Source organism: Myotis davidii, unplaced genomic scaffold, assembly GCF_000327345.1.
Source record: "Myotis davidii unplaced genomic scaffold, ASM32734v1 scaffold967, whole genome shotgun sequence".
NCBI lineage: Eukaryota > Metazoa > Chordata > Mammalia > Chiroptera > Vespertilionidae > Myotis > Myotis davidii.
The window spans coordinates 772,057-789,666 of NW_006383014.1; the positions used below are offsets into that span (position 1 = coordinate 772,057).

At 41.7% G+C, this 17,610-nt stretch overlaps 1 protein-coding gene across 1 annotated transcript in view; it reads right to left on the reverse strand.

Moving 5' to 3' along the window:
* The window catches only part of SGMS2 (sphingomyelin synthase 2), a 50,489-nt gene that overhangs the window by 14,307 nt on the left and 18,572 nt on the right, over positions 1–17,610 (reverse strand). Inside the window, exon 2 of the mRNA XM_015558085.1 lies at positions 3–303. Coding sequence (XP_015413571.1) covers positions 3–70 — 68 coding nt within the window. The 5' untranslated portion in view covers positions 71–303. The remainder of the gene's footprint in view (positions 1–2; positions 304–17,610) is intronic.

A 17,610-nucleotide genomic window follows, 5' to 3' on the forward strand; every position in this document is an offset into this window, starting at 1 on the left:
ACGTATTGGCCGGATCGTTGGTTTGATTTTCCATATGTTCTTCAAGTTTTGCTGTCTCTATGATATCCATTGTCCCCCAGTCTTCAGATCCAAAAGGAAATGGTAGTGTTCTTAGTAGAAACGTTTTTTAATCCTTCTATTTCCAGGATAAACATGGGCTCTTCATCTGATTCTGTTTCCTGGTGTGAAACGTAGAAAGTAGCCACCAGATGCCTGGTCCTCCCATGCAGCTCTCCACTGTGCATCCGCCGCTGCCAGGGAAGCAGGCCAATTCTCTTTCCCCCAGAGAGTTCACTGCAGCTCCTGTGAAAACAAAACAAAACTACGATCAGATATCGTGCCCCTCCAACTGTCAACCATCCAAAAAAGAGCATGATCAAAATATGGAAACAAATACCAAAGCCATTTGCTTTATAAATGTATCGTCAGAACATAGTTATAGCTGCCGAGACGAGTTTATTTATAAAATACTGAATTGTTTTATCTTGGAATTCTTCTCATTTTGAGCTGATGTCAGTATAAATAGGAACATTTTAATAATCAAGTCCTTTTAAATTTCTTTAAATAGAAGCCAGGACCCAACACTGCAACCACTTCATCAGCCACTGATGCCTGTTGCTAACCATGAAGTCACAATGAGCTAGAACCTCCCCAGATCACATCACTCCTTCCTAAGACTGCATCTTTTCCAGGAACCTTACAGGATAAAAAGTTGTGATGACTGCCCTGCCGACATGGCCCAGTGGTGGAGCGCCAACCCTTGAACCAGGAGGTCGCCAGTTCCATTCTGAGTCAGGGCACATGCCTGGGTTGCATGCAGGAGGCAGCCGATTGATGTTTCTCTCTTATCGATGTTTCTATCTTTCTGTCCCTCTCCCTTCGTCTCTCTCTAAAAAAACCAACCTGGTTGGTGTTGCTCAGTGGTTAAGCATCAACCTATGAACCGGGAGGTCATCGTTTGATTCCCAATTAGGGCACATGCCCAGGTTGTGGGCTCAATCCCCAGTTGGGATATGCAGGAGGCAGCCAATCAATGATTCTCTCATCATTGATGTTTCTATCTCTCTCTCCCTCTCCCTTTCTCTCTGAAATAAATAAAAACACATATGTTTTTAAAAAACTGTGATGATTACATGCTCTGAATACTTGTTACCCTCTGCATTTGTCAGAAACTTTCTATTTCTTATTAAAACTCTGGAATCTTGTCCTGGCCGGGTGGCTCAGTTAGTTGGTTCTCTTTCTGAGAACCAACCCATGCACCAAAAGTTTGTGGGTTCGATTCCCAGTCAGGGCACACACCTAGCAGGTTTGCAGGTTCAATCCCTAGTTGGGGCTCACATGGGAGGCAACTGATCAATCTTTCTTTCTCTCTCTCTCTCTCTCTCTCTCTCTCTCTCTCTCTCTCTCTCTCTCTCTCTCTCTCTCTCTCTCTCTCTCTCTCTCTCTCTCTCTCTCTCTCTCTCTCTCTCTCTCTCTCTCTCTCTCTCTCTCTCTCTCTCTCTCTCTCTCTCTCTCTCTCTCTCTCTCCTCTCTCTCTCTCTCTCCCTCTCTAAAAAATATCAATACACATATCCTCAGATGAGGATTTTAAAAAAATACACAAAAAAACCTGTAATCTTTTTAAGTGACCACACCTCAGAACATTCGAGAACTAAATGACACTGCCTCGGTTTACCCTTTTTATAGTCAGAGATGCACCCCATACACCAGGAAGGCGGACAGCCTCCGAAATAACACAAAGCCTTCGAGACACAAAACCTGAGCTCTATCTCACTGAGGCAACAAACTCCGCCTGTTTCCCGAAGGATGAAATAACTTCCTACAGCCGACGTGGCAAATTAGTAACATTTCGGTGCAGCCACCCCCATTTCTGGCAAAACAACAGAAACAGGCACGGCGAGGACCGGCGCGGGCACTTACCCACCGCGACCCCCGGGAGGAAGGGGTGCCTTCAGCAGAGGCTCCGCAGGCTCCAAAGAGCAAAGGCGCCCTCACAGCCCAGGGCACCGGCACCCGCTCTTTATACCCGCTGGCCACACGGCCCCAGCTGTTCTCAATTTGGGAAGCAGCATTTAGCCAGGCTGCAGATCCCGGCCACCTGAAGAGGCTTCCAGGCCTTCTAATTAGTCCTGGGCTTGGGCACACTGTACAATTTACGCATAATCCTTTGCATTTGAAAGGCCTCTCTTTCAGGGTAACTTCAGGGAAAAATTAAGGGGGAGGAAAAACTCAAAGTGGTGACAGCTAAGCCTTCATTTGCCGAAAGGAAAAAAAAAAGTTGTTAAAATGACACAGTTAATAAGTACAGGCCATGTTTGGTGGGAGTTGTGGATGGTAAACAGAGCAACCACCAGTGTTTACTGTGCACCCAAATGCCCCAGCGATGAGGGGTACGGGGAGGGGGCAATTAAAAGGAGTGAAAAGCAAAAAACCAACCAAATGACACCGACCTGAACATCCACCCGAAGGGCTCACAGTCTGACCGAGGAGGCAGAACTGACGTGAGCAGGCTATGTGGGAAGACTGAATGGCACGTGTACAAGGGAGGAGGTGGGCCCTCGACAAAGCAGCTTTACTTGGTCCCTGCTCCCCTGACGGGATGTGTCCACAGACGGGCACAGGCCATCTGGGAGGAAGCAGACGCAGGAGCAGTGTTAGCCTGGCAGACACAGAGGATGGCTGGAGGACGGACACACATCCCCGCTAAGGGAGAGGGCTAAGCATTTCGGACGTCTCGCTCTCTCGTGTCCCTGTGAAAACCCCAGCTGCTAACACATTAGAGTCGTATGAGAAAGCAGCAGTGTCCCTCTGTAAAACGGGGATCCCTGGTTTCCCTGTTGCAACCTGGCGCAAGGTTGTGGGAAGAGTAAACATAATGAAGAGGTGCCTCAGTCAGGCAGAGTCAAAAACGAACCTTCAACACCACGATGACTATTCCTAATGGAGGTAGCAAAGCACTAACTCAGCCATGACCTGCCTCTCTTTACCAACTCTAGGCTATCCCTCTCATAGCATCTTGCCAAACGCCATCCAGATTTCCTCCCACTTTCCTATTCCACATGCTGCGAGCCTGGCATTTGTTTGTGAAAGAAGCCTGCGATTTTAAAACCCAGGTCCACCAATGGACACACAGATGGTCTTTAGAAGGTGGCTACCCAGTTCTAGAACACAGAGTGTAGAACAGAAGAAAATCCAATTAGTCACCTTTTTTTTTTTTTTTTAAAGAGGAAGTGCTCTGCCACTCACCTCATGGGACAACTGTGAGGATGACTGAAATAATTAACCTTGAAGAGCTCTGTGCTCCTGGGAGTAAGAGCATTAGTGGCTCGATTGCTATTTTCCTTGGGATTTCATTAAGAAGATTCAATATACCAACCACAATCAGCAAGTGTCAGCCAATCCTGGGGCGCACTGTCATCAAGATGACGATTACAACATACTCATTCCTGCGGTGACCCTGCCCCACCGGTAAGTATCTGGGGAAGTGACAAAGGCCACAGTAGTTCCTCTCCATGGATGGCAATCCCATTAGCTCATTTGCTTAGGGAGCTGTACCTGAGCACAAGGCGGATGGAGGGCTTTCACGGCCTCTTACATTGCAAAAGACTAGAAGTTAACCTAGATCATTAAAGAGCTAAAGGTTACTATAGGCTAATCTTCCTTTGGAAGGCAAATGCAAAGCTCTGAAACTTTTAGTACACGATACTGTTTTGTTTTTTGGGTTTTAGGTATGATTTATTCCAGAAATTCAAGGAAGGTTTCAAATGAGAAAGTGATTGTAATAAAATACAAACATATGTAAAAAAGAAAAGATATGATCATCTTGAGTGAAGTCAAAAAGGCATTTGATAAAATTCAACACCCACGTGACTTTTGGGAAAGTTTTCAGTAGTAGAAATAGCAGTACATATAGCTACGCTCCTTCGATGTCCATATCACAGTTTTAGCTCTGTAGTACGTGTTCTAGTCGCTGGTGAAAGGCTTCCACAGCTGCTCCTCTTTTCATCCCTAGGAGAACTTAAGTTTTTTTGTGTGAAATTACAAGCAAGCACATCATTTTGCTTCTATGTTTTATTTCTGTTACCTCTATTATACCATAGAGGGCTGGATATTACCATATAATATACATCAGTAGTCATTTTCTCTTAAGAATCTCAATAGGATTGTTCCTTAACTTGACAAACAGATTCTCAGCTTCAGCAGGCAGCAGATGGGAGAGTCAGTGGAAGGTTCGCACTGGTAGGTATTAGACTGTATTACGTAAGCATATCAGGGTAATGGCTCCGAGTTCGTCTATTTTGTGGGTCATCCAAAGGAAACAAAGATGTACAAAAAATATTTCTACAAGTAATGCTTGAAAATTGGAAATAGCGTAATATCCAAAGACAGGGTATTAGTTATATAAATTACGGTTATCTTATTATAAAATGTATGTTTTGATATAGTACCTATGAAACTGAGACAAGTATATAAATAGTATATAAGAAGGGTACAGTATCGAATTGAGTAGAAACGTAGATCTGAACAGATGTAGAACCTCATTAATTCATTTCAGAGGGTATGGATCAGAAAAAGGGAGTGGGCCATGTGACACATACTCAAGGCTTTAAGAAGAGGCACAAGTGTGAAACTGGAGACACGGCTCCCCGAGCAGTTCTGACCCGAGGCCCTCTGACAGCAAACACAAGTTCGAGTCGCAGGGCTTAGAAATTCTTTGCTGCTAGATTCGTATGTCCGCCTAGTTATACATTTGAGGTGATTAAGAAGATAAATGTATTAAATGTGTAAATAGCGTTTAAAAATTCAGGAAGCCTCTAAGCTTATATATGGGTTTTATTGTGATCTGTTACTTCCATGTAACCTGGTGAAGATGGAAGTTAAACACTGATCAAAGAAAATGTATTTGTATCATTTACAAACTGGAAAATAAAAGAGATATATACCTTGGGCTTAAAGGTTTAAAAAAAAACAACAACTAGGTCTTGAAACAGAATTTATTGAATTGAAAAACAATGAAAGCAACCAGTGATTTTATTAGCAGACACAAAAGCTTTCTTAGGCCTTAAAAAACTCAGTTGTCTGCCATTAAGGCATTAAAAAGTCAAGTTGTAGAGAAAAACAGCCACAAAGTAATAGTTTTCAGTACCTTACTCAGGTGCCATTAGCAAATGTAACTTATGTGTACTTATTGTGCTTTGTGTATTATCTAATTAATCCTCATACCAACCCTAGGAAATATTGTAAAGAAAAGAAATTGAGATAAAGTGAGATGCTCAAGGTCAGACAGGTAGGAAGTGGCAGAGCCCAGACTTGAACCAGAAATCTGACCTGGGGGGCTCCTGTTCTAATGGCACACCACTACCTCCGTGCCATTTATTACATGTCAGAGATCTACAACAGAGTCACTGGAAAAGATTGAGACAATCGATTATAAGCTTCTCCCCTCCCCCAAAGAGACATGTAAATACACAGCAAAGTCCTCTGGATAATATTGCAGGTATTTTTAAATCTTTGTCATTTTGCAAAAATTAATATATACCAACAAAAATTTTAGTATATAATTCAACTCTCTTGTGGGAAGGAGAGAAAAAGAAGTCTGATAAGTATTTCCCTGTCATGCATATGTGTAACTTTTACTAGTAAACCACCATATTACATTTAAAATACAGGTGTATCACTTCATGTTAACAGGATCCAGTTTAGCTAAGACATTTTATGCCCATGAAGTTTTTTCTGAGACCAAGACACCTTAGGAGCCATGGGATTCTATTGCAGAAGCACCTACAAAATTTGTTAAATATTTTTACTAGAGTGTTTTTGAAACCTGAAAAGAAGATCCATGCTTACTAAACAATTATGTATATACTAGTATGTGTGTGAAATACTTTCCCATCAAAAGTAACATGGAAAAGAGTCCTTGAAAGACCAGTAGACCCCACACTTGTATAGGTAATGGATAGATTTAAATTAGGGAAATGGGCGGGCTTGTAGGGTAGCTTGGTGACACTATTCTGAGAATAGATTGGGGAAAACGTGTGTGTGGTTTTTTTTAATGTCAAAAACAGAATTGAAAAATCAGTTACTGCCTTTCTGAACTTTGGGAGAGATATGCTTGGGTAGAGAACAGACCAAAAATACCCCATAGGAAGGCAGACTGAACAATATTCGTTCTGTATCCAGTTGTTGTAAGAGAAAGATACACCTATCAATAGTGGGTACCTACGAAGGCAGGTGGGAATGAAGAGCAAATAGGCTGGAAGTTTCTTTTCGGGGTGAAGGAAATGTCGTAAAATTAGTCACGATGGCTGCACAATTCTGTACGTTTACTAAGAATCATTTCATGGTGCCCTTTTAAAACAAACGAATTTTATAGTAAGTTATAATTCATTTAAGCTGTTAAAAGGAAGACAGAGCTCACTGAGATAAGTTGTTCCTAAAGAATTAGAAAATCAAGGACTATCCCATCTTCTATTACAGTCCAGGCTCAGGCTCACATATCCCTTTACGGTGTTGTACTTACCAGCTGAGCATTTTCTTCAGCAGTGATTCTGAAAAAACACACACTTCTACAGACCAGACAAAGGCCAATGAAAAGCAGACTGTTTAACAAGATCTGTGTAAACCGTGCTCCAAAAATAAATTTGTAACTAAATAATATAAAGTGACAAAAAAAAACAGATGAGTTTTCTCTTAGAACTCATCAAAATTTACTATGAGTTGAATTAAAAGGAAAAAAAAAAGATGATCTGTCTTATTTCTCACTAAAAAGAACTGGTTACTTTTAATAGGCGCGGTAGACGATTTAATACTTGCTGAATGAATGTGTGTTTACACAGAGCAAATATTAGCTGTGCAAATCTGAAAACAATGACTCGTGAGGTTGGGAGTATCTCCCAAGAACGGGTGTTTGTAGGAGCCCCACGTACTGGGGGGCGGAGCAGTCCTCAGCCACATCAGCTGTTTCTAAGTTTGAGTCAATAAAGGGCCATCGCCAAAATTTGACTTGAAAAATGTTCCATGGGATGTTTTAAAATGCGGCTTCTATTTTCCAGCTGTTACTTTTTATTGGTGGCCGGACAACTCCCACCATCAGATCGGACCACATCGTATTTGGGGGAGACACACTGCGGCCATGGCCTGAGGGAAAGGAAGGCCTGCAGTGCGGGGGCAGGAACCTTAGAGAGCGGTGGTCACACGGGAAGACAATTTAAGAATAAGCAAATGAATAAATAAATGAGGGAGTAGGGAAGACAGGATCAGTAGATTAGAATTGCAGAGTGGATGGGTTAGGTAGGTAAGGTAGACAGACAGGCAGACCCACTGGGGCCCTGAAGACAGAAGAGGGCTGTAAAAGGAGGTCAAAGGTTAGGGAATAGTTAAAATAATCCTTCCAATGTCCTTTGGGATACACTGTAAATCAGAAGTTCTCAGAGTTAAGGGTATAGTGGGGACACATCATGCTCTTTTCCCAAAAGCTGGCCTGTGCTTGCCTCTGCCCCTTTCCCCAGCCCCATTCCTGGTCTGTCTAGGAGACCTTAGAGAATGCCTGGAGGGTGGGAGTGGGGGGAATGCCAGTGGTCTCTTCCTTTCAGTGTTGAGTAAAAAGAACTAGGCTGGAATTCTCTACGTCCCACCATTTCTAATGTACCCGTGGCCTCAGAGAATAAGCTGGGTTGAAGGCTTATCTTTGAGTTTAAATGCTTACCTACTTTAGCAGATGAGCAAAACACATCCTCTATAATTTAAACAGACATTTGTACATTGAATAATCGGCAGGGTAGGTGTCACTAGAATCATTCCACACAATTGGCCTGACCACAGCTCCATGTTTCAGGGTCAAACAAAGGCAGCCAGCACTTGTATAGCATAAACACCCTGGAGGCTTTATCAGAAAGGCTAAATCTGATAGTCCCACTGAGCAACAGTGATAACTATCTGTTTCTACATTCCTCTCCTTCCTTCTATGCCCCAAAGACTTATCTACCTAGAAACTAGTTCCTGTAGGTTTGAATACTTATTTCTCCGGGACAGGTGTCTATGCAGATTACCTATTAAAGTGAGAAATTTCTGGTAACCATAAAAAACATTCCATTTACTATTTTTCGAAGAGATTTAAGTCTGATATCGGAGCTTATATTTTCTCCTAAGAGCAGTGGCTGGTCTAAGAAAGACAGAAGCAGAAGCTGGGTCTAACAGTTAAACATCATACTCCCCTAACCATACTTTTTCCAAATGGTGTTAGAGATCTCATTCTAAGTAAATAAACGGATCACTATCAGAATCAACAGTGTACTTCCTTGTCAACAACAACAAAAGTTTCCTCAAGTTTGGAAGCATAGTATCTTATTACAGGAAAAACATGCTAAGAAAAAAGAAGGAAAAAAATAGTTCCTTAAAAATAATTGCATAATTATCTACATTTACAGACAAAGCTCCCTTATTCCATGCCTTTCAGATTACTTAGAAATATACCTATTGGTTTCTCTGTCTACCACATGGTGACCAAATTGTGCATATATTTTATATGATTTCAAAAAAAGTTTGCACTGAATAATATAAAGGGGCTACTTAAATGGATATTTTAAAACAGCATCTTGAAACATTGCTTGCTGTTTACTAGTGCATTAGAGTGAGACTGAAGTGAAATTATCTTTAAGCAAGAATCCAGAGCAAGGAGTTAAATAATCCTGCTCTAGTGTGGAGGCAAAAGCAGAGACTTTAGGAGAAACATTTAACCAGGTGCCTGTGGGCAGTACATGTCAGAGAGCAGACATGTACTTACGACAGAGAGCAGGTGTCTAAGAACAGGACACTTACTCAGTCCCAGGGCTGCTGTACAAATGACACAAGCTACACAATTCCCTTGTAGTGTTCTAAAGTCTAGAATTAGACATCAACGGTTATTGGTTATCATATTTCTGCTTAGTGCTCTGTGCCAACAACACAAATGCAAGAAGCATCTTAATGCAGCCTGAGAGATTTAGGGGAGCACTTCCTAATCCCCAGAATTAGCACTGAAAAATTAAGGAGAAGGAAGGTTCTAGAATGTACACCTTCGGCAGGTTAGCCCCATCTGCTTGTGGCCATTTTGGCATGCTTCACAGGCCCTGGTAGAGGGCATGAGGAAGGCTAGATGGCCCTGTGATTCTGCAAGTCCTGTGTTTCAGTCCGCCTGGGTCCTCCAAGACAAGAAAAAACATGAAAGGAAAGGGACCATGATAGACCCAGAAAGCTCTGTAAAAGTCTACATTTCTCATTCACGTACACCAACCACAAAAATGTTCTACAAATAAAGTAACAGAGAATGTATTCTCCTCATAGATGGTATATGCTATTTTCAGCTTCCATCAAAAACACAGGGATGTGTATTTTCTAGAGTTGCTTTCGCATGACTCGCAGAATGAGCCACTGCTCTCAAATGGTATCTATATACATAAAAGCCCAGCGATCAAACAGCAGAATGACCAGAAAGACTGGTTGACCCGTCGCTATGACGCACACTGACCACCAGGAGGCAGATGCTCAATGCAGGAGCTGCCCCCTGGTAGTCATGGCTGACCGGGATGAGCAGCTGCTCCCGCAGCAGGAGCAGCCGCTAGCAGGCCCAGGGTGAGGCTGAGTCTCTGCACCTATCAAATACCCGAGACAATCCAGACTCTGGCCTGACCCCACCAGGCCCTCTAAGGTGTGTTCTAGAACGAGTGTGGGGAGCTGGCACAGGTGGATGGCAAGAGGGGACGTGACTGTGGACCCCCAGGGAGGCTGTCCTGATGGCTGAGGATCCTGGAGCACAGTTGCCCTGGACATCCCTGATGGTGTCACCAACCTGGCATCACACATCAAGGACATACACCCAGTGGCTTTGGGGTGCAAAGCACTCAGCCAGGTTCCTCTAGGACACAGAACACATCTTTACCCAAGACATTACCCTGAAATATGAGCTCAGAATAATTTCCTCATTCAGCAGCCATTCAGAGGGCAGGTCCACAGCCATTCAGCTGACCGGGATGAGTGGCGCTCCCGCACGGGCCGATCCCCGTATGGCCACGCCCCCCACCAATGCATTTGTCTCTCAAAACAGGAAGAACAGCTCACTCAAGACTTTTTCCTATGTCCAAATGTGCTGGTTCACAAAGTTGCAAAGCAAAGTTTCTAATCCTATATAACAAAAGTCTAATATGCTAAGTGTCCAACTGTTCGACCAGTCGCTATGATGCGCACTGGCCACCAGGGGGCAGACGCTGTGACCAGTAGGTTACCTTGATGCTGGCGTCTGGCTGATCAGGACTGGGCAAGATGGGCCGACACACCCTGGAGCTCTCCTGTGGTCCCTCCCCGGCCCTGATCGTACATCAGTAGGGTCCCTCGCGATGAGGTCCCTCAGCCTGGCCTGCACCCTCTCACAATCCAGGACTCTTCTGGGGATGTCGGAGGGCCAGTTTTGGCCCTATCTGGGCAGGCCAGGTAGCTGAGGGACCCCACCAGTGTACCAGGCCTCTATTAATTAAATAAATGTCTTTCGTTGCCTACTCTACTCAACTCCCCCTGCCTGGAACTTGAACACTCTACTCCAAAGTATAGGCAGCTGTTGGTATAAAGATTGTGGAAGGATGTTTGCATACCACTGATTATGTAGTGATTCTTAGCCAACTGCCCATTGCCCTTAAGCAAAAAAAAAAATCTAGAACAGGATATACAGTCACTGTTTTGTATTTCTTTTAGGAATACCATACAATGAGAAATTTAGTTCCAATATACCCAAGCCAATACTCCAGGAGATAATTAGAAAAAGAAGGAAAAGAGTTTAGAAAAGAAAGGAGAAGAACAAGTAAGAGTTTTTACAGTGAAGCCTTGAAAGAGAAAGAAAATATAGAAAAGTAAAAATAGGCATGATTGTTGGTTCTCAGGGGCCCAAAGTAAGACGCGCTGTAAAAGGCCAGCGTACAGCCTGGGCAGCGCAGAGGCAATGGAACCGAGCATCCGTCTCTGTCATCAAGACCAGGACAGCCCTGCCCTGCCGGTGTGGCTCCGTGGCTGAGCACCGACTCATGCACCAAGAGTGCTGGTCTGGGCAGGTTCAATTCCTGGTCTGGGCACAGGCCGGATTACGGGCTTCATCCCCAGTAGGGGGAATGCAGGAGGCAGCCGATCTATGTTTCTCTCTCATTGCTGTTTCTCTCTCTCTATCCCTCTCCCTTCCTCTTTCTCTGTAGTCGATTAAAAAAAAAGAAAACCAAAAAAGCAGGACAGCCCTGAATATTTGGACGAAAAACCAAACTGGGGTAGGAGTTAGAGGTAGGCGCAGCAACACAGTCTTGGAAATCTGGGACAACCTACACTGCCGTTTCTACCTTAGCAATTGTAAACACAACTACAATTGAAATTAAGTTTGCATGTCACAAGAGTCAGTCTATTTAGCAGAAACTGTTAGTGAATATAAGTAAATTTTGCACAAACAATATACAAAAATATATTACAACTATGATTATTTATTTATTCAAGACTTTCCCTTGGGGCCTTGGCTCTCATCTTTCTTGGCACATTAAGTCAGCTTTTCATTCTCACACTCTTTGCAGTAAAGGTCAGTGACTTCAGGAACCTAACCTGGAAGCCACCCTCATATACCACTGCAAGAACCTGGAAAGAGACGGCAGCAGAGAGAATGACGTTTGCTGAGATATCCATGCAGTGAGCGGGGGATGTGTGGGCAAGAAGGCAGAAGAAGGGGATAACATTGCCGGGGCCCAGTCCCAGAGCCAGAACTCATTTCCTTGCTTTCTATTTGGGGTTGATTTCCCCTAATCCTCTGCTGACAAATCCTAGGCCACAAAGCTCCTATGTCTAAGTATCTCCCAATATTTATAACAAAAACTTCCTCCAGAATGTCACACTGACAAATTAACACACAAGCTTCTACCCATAATAATCCATGAATAGGAATTCTGGAAGGTGACCTTGACACAAAGCCCATTACATGCCATTTAAGCTATAATCGGAAAACAGCCTGAAAACTGAAAAGAATTGCTGGTGGGATCATAAATTGGTATAATTCTTTTGAAGATATGTCTCTCTCTCTCTCTTTAAACATATGCTGTTGTGTTTTTTTTGTGGGGTTTTTTTTTTTTTAAGCTAGTGTCTCTTGACATAGTAACTTTATGACTGAGAATTTTGGAACATGTCTTAAATACAGAAAAAAAAATTACCGAAAAATTTACTCAGTGAAACAATCTAAATCCAAGTAGGAGACTAAAGTATCCATACAGCACACTAAATTTATTGTTTTAAAAATAGCCCTGTATTCTTTTTTTCATAAAAATGTAAAAATATGCACTAAAAAAAAAAGACCAAGTTAATAAAATACCAAAAGAATATCCGATGTTAATGCTGGTAGTAGGGTTTAGCAGTTATTTTTATTTTCTTTTGTACTTTCCTATTTTCTCCAAATTTTCTGTGATAAAAGTATTCATTCTTGCATATGCTTATAAAAGCATTTTAAAATAGTTTCTAAAAAGTATGCTTAAGATTTAATGACAAGGAAACTGCAGTTATAATTTCAGTGATGCAAAGATGTATATTACATATATAGAAAAGAATTTGAAAAAATATACCAAATATTAACACTACTTGATGAATTTATGGGAGGTTTTATTTTTTATTTATTCTCAATTGCATTTGCTAATTTTCCACATTAAACATTCTTATAATCAGGAAAATACTAATGGCTACCTTAACTATACAAGTACTGACGAAGTTCGCGGGGAGAATGTGCTTTGGTTTTAAAAAGGTATTGTGTTTTGTACAATTTGAAGTGTGTAAAAAAATGCATGTACAGAAAAGTCAGGACAAGTACACAAAAATATTAAGAATGGCTGTCGAAGTGGTAGGAGGGTGAGATTTTTTTCCTTCCTACATTTGTGTATGGTCCCTTTTTTTGAAATATTCATATAAATGTGTAATTTCTAGCTAAAAGTATCAGAAACCAGGTATAGTTGTTAGTGTGCATCCACAGATGTATTTATTAACTGAAATCTCTATTTCATGTTTTCAACTCAGCCTCAATTAACTGCAATAAAAAAATGTATGTTTTGATTGTTGTGTTTTTGGGAAAGTCTGCAATGTTGCTGCTGCTTGAGGAAGCCTGATAAACTAATAACTATTTGGATGTATCAGCCCTAATCTGAAGTACATGTATACAATTAAGCCTTTATTTAGTGCCAACTTTCAAGAAGAGACTTAATTGTACAAAAGAATGATGTCTTTTCTGCAGGGTTCATGGGCAAGAAAGGAGTGAGCACTGCTTTATAGTGAATCATTTTCATATAATGGATGCCGCTCAGAACGTCACAAACCAAAACCAGTCACTTATTTGGTGGTGTTCTCCTGAAGAAAACCAGCTGCCAAATAGAGTCAGGCTGAACTGGATTTGATGGAAAAGAGGATTCAGTCAGAAACACAAATCCCTAAGCTGGCTTTTATAAATATTGGTAATCTTTGTGTACCAAGGAAGTTTTAATAAGCTTGTGCATTTGAGCATTTTTAAAAACATTTTTCCTGATACTTGGTGGATTCTTGCCTTATTGTACTCATTCATTATCAGCTAACAGTTTCCTCTACTCTCTGTGATAACAAAACTTTGGATATAAGCGAAAATTACCAAATGATGAGTTAAATCAAGTACAGTGTTCAAGAGTATGTACTCTATTTATAGAAATCATTTTAACAAATTTAAAGAATGACTGGAAATATTAACTTAATCCAGTTTGCAAAAATCCATTACAATATTACTGAATTACAATCCCAAGTATCCCAAAATTCTAATTTTGTATCTTTTAAAAAAAATTAGTATTGTTGCCCTAGCTGGTTTGGCTCAGTGAATAGAGTGTCAGCCCGTGGACTGAAGGGACCCAGGTTCGATTCAGGTCAAGGGCACAAGCCCTAGTTGCAGGCTCAATCGCTAGTAGGGGGTGTGCATGAGGCAGTCAATCAATGATTCTCTCTCATCATTGATGTTTCTATCTCTCTCTCCCTCTCCATTCCTCTCTGAAATCAATTTAAAAAAAAAACTTAAAAACTAGCATTGTTTCCCCTAATTTCAAAAGCTATTTGTTGCCTACTTTGGATCACTTCTAGGAATGTATCTTAAAGATACTGCATAAGCATGAAAAGATCGTTTTCCAAATTCACTAATCAGATTTTTTTGGAAAAGATGAATTTAAAAATTCAGAACTTTGGATTTCAGAAAGATTGTAGGTACATATACCATATATTAGATATAGTGGGTCACATAGCTCATACTGGATTTGGGAAACACCAGATAATCAAACATTAATATATCTGAATGAGACATACGGATATATTCACACTAAGTTGGATGAATAGACTACAAAGGAATTTTGGTCAGTTCAAGAGGGGTGTTGACACCAAAGGTTATCAAAGGAAGGAGAGAAGGAAGGGGAGAAGGAAGGAAGGAAGGAAGTGGGGGGAGGGAGGGAGGGAAGCAAGAGAGGAGGAGCCTTTTGTCCTTAGAGTTTAGATTTTGAAACCACAGATAAATGATTCTGGACCTATTAAGACCAAAACCATACTGTCCATCATGATGGGACTTGAGTTTCCTTTTTACTTTTACTTCTACCTGGTGTATGGTTTTACTAAACTTCAAATATTTTTTCAGGCACTTCTCTAAAAGTTGTTTTCATTGCCCATTTTTTTTTGGTTTGTCACATTATAAATATGTTTTATTTGTACAATAAAATAATATCACACAATGTTGGGTGAGGGAATGAAGTTGCAAAATAGCGAGGAAACATTGTGTTATGTACTGAAAAAAAAATAGCAGCACACTTTTATTTTAACTGCCTATAAAGTCAGACAATTATTCACTCAACAATATTTAGTAAGAACCTATTCTGTACTGGTCACTGTTGTAAGGATACAACAGTTTTTAAAAAGTCACTTCCCTCATGCTTACATTCTGTTAGCATATAACAGGAGCAATAATAATGAAAAGATTAAGTGCCATGAAGAAAAATAAAGCTGGATGGGGCAACAAAAAACAGGAGGGCTCTTCAAACTAGCTTTATGAGGTAACATTCAATATAAACATTTTAAAGGAATACTCATTACCCTGGGCAAAATCAAAGTACCATCAAGTCAAAGGACTCTCGAGAACATCTATGTTCCAACCTGCTGAGACCCAAGTACAGTAAACAGCTTCTAAAACCTGTATAAATATAGCTTTCTAAAACTAAAAAGGGATTCCAATGAAAATGCTCCCATACTTACTCAATTATAGATTTCTGTCTTTCAGTTCTTTTCTATTTCTAATAGATCAAAATAATGTATGTCTGTGTATAACATTCTAATTATATTGGTCATAATGGACTTTTATTTCATTGTTCACCCCAGTGCTGTCTTCTAAGGGATGTTTAACCCACATGAGGCTTTTAAGAAAAGGTTAAAGATGCAATATTATGAAGACAGGAAGAATAAAAACAAAGACATTATGTAAGGACAGAAAAGCTGCAGCTATCAAATATCTAATGAGGTGTCAGGATTCAATTTCACTTTCAATGCAGAAATTTTATAATTTTATCTTAAACTAGAGGCCTGGTGCATGAAATTCGTGCATGGGGAATGTCCCTCAGCCAGGCCTGCACCCTCTCATGATCTGGGACCCCTCAGGGGATGGCTGACTGCAGGTTTAGGACTGATCTCAAACCAGCAGTCGGACAACCCTCTCACAATCCAGGACTGCAGGTTCCTCACCACTTGCCTGCCTGCCTGCCTGATCACCCCTAACTACTCTGCCTGCCTGCCTGATTGCCCCTGACCACTCACCTGCCTTCCTGATTGCCCCTAACCCTTCTGTCTGCCTCTCTGATCACCCCTAACCACTTGCCTGCCTGCCTGATCACCCCTAACACCTCTGCCTGCCTGCCTGATCGCCCCTAACTGCCTCTGCCTTGGCCCCTGCCACCATGGCTTCATCAGGAAGGATGTCTGGAAGGTCATTCGGCAGTCCAGTCTAATTAGCATATTTCACTTTTATTATTATAGGTACCCTAGTGTGTAGTCCTCAAGACTGTTCATTCACAGACAAAAGAAGTATCTTGCCCCCAACTGCCCTCCCCTGCTGGCCAATTTGGTCCTGATTGGTCAGTTTCTATGCCAGCATCAAAAACTCCACCTCCTAGGCAGCCATTGGCTCCCCACAGCACCCAGATTTGGTTCTGATTGGTCGGTTCCTATGCCAGTCAGCATCTCCGGGACTATCTCTGGACCTGATCAAAGAGGTGGGGCTGAACAGCAGCCCCCACCGAGGCCAGGAGAGAAAGAAAGGCCCAGCTGCTGGTGAAGCTCAGAAAGAAAGAGGGAGAGAAAGAGAGAGGCAAGTACTGATCAACAGCTGCCACTGAGGCTGAGGATCAGACCCTGCCTCTCTCTGGGTCTCAGCCCACTGGGCAGTCAGTGCTGGGTCACCATGGCAACCCAGTGCTGATTGAAGGACTTCCGGGTTGCTCAGCCTCCAGTCGTAATTGGTCGTTACAACCCTGGGCTTTTATATATTAGGATAGGTGGGATAGAAGCTAGCAATATAGAAAACTTTAAAAAACCACACCGAGGTTAATGAAATGAATAAACTCAATGTAAGCAGTCCTTGAGGGCAAGTATATAGCTACTGTGCTACCGCGGGAAAGCCTGGGTGGGAAGGCAGATGCGTGCACAGCCACGTGGAAGACAACCTTTTCAGGCTTCCTTCCTGGGCACAGTGGGCTGAGTGCTAAGCAAGGAAGGGAACAGAAATGAAGGCTGGTTCCTATCCTCAAGGGATTTTCGACTAAGTAACTTTCCCATTTTCCAACCAGAAGTCACTTAAAAACAAACAAACAAAACTATGAGCAATGAAAACAACTTTTGTAACAACTTTTAGAGAAGTACCTGAAAAAATATTTGGAGTTCAGTAAAACCATACACCAGGTAGAAGTAAAAGTAAAAAGAAAACTCAAATAATGAATATAAAATGGGGGAAAAAATCCTGGTTATGTATCATTTAGGAAGTTTATAAATCTAGGTTATATAGATAAATTTTTTTTTTTTTTTTTTTTTTTTTTAGAGAGAGAAAGGGAGACAGAAACATTAATGTGACAGAGAAACATGGATCAGTAGCCTCCTGTACACGCCCCAAATGGGGACCGAACCTGCAACTGAGGCTTGTGTCCTGGCCAGGAATTGAACACAACCTTTTGGTGCACAGGACAATGCTCCAACCAACTTAGCCACCTGGCCAGGGATGAGAATAAAAATTTAAAACTAATCCCTAACCGGTTTGGCTCAGTGGATAGAGCATGGGCCTGCAGACTGAAGGGTCCTCGGTTCAGTTCTGGTCAAGGGCACATGCCTGGACTGTGGGCTCGATCCCTGGTGGGGGGCGTGCAGGAGGCAGCCGACAAGTGATTGCCCATTGAGTATGATGCTGGCTGCGGTTTGTCATATAAGGCTTTTATTATGTTGAATTATATAAAAGAAGAAACTTTTACCATTTGCAACAACATAGATGGACCTGAAGAGCATTATGCTAAATGAAATGAGCCAGTCAGAGAAAGATAAATA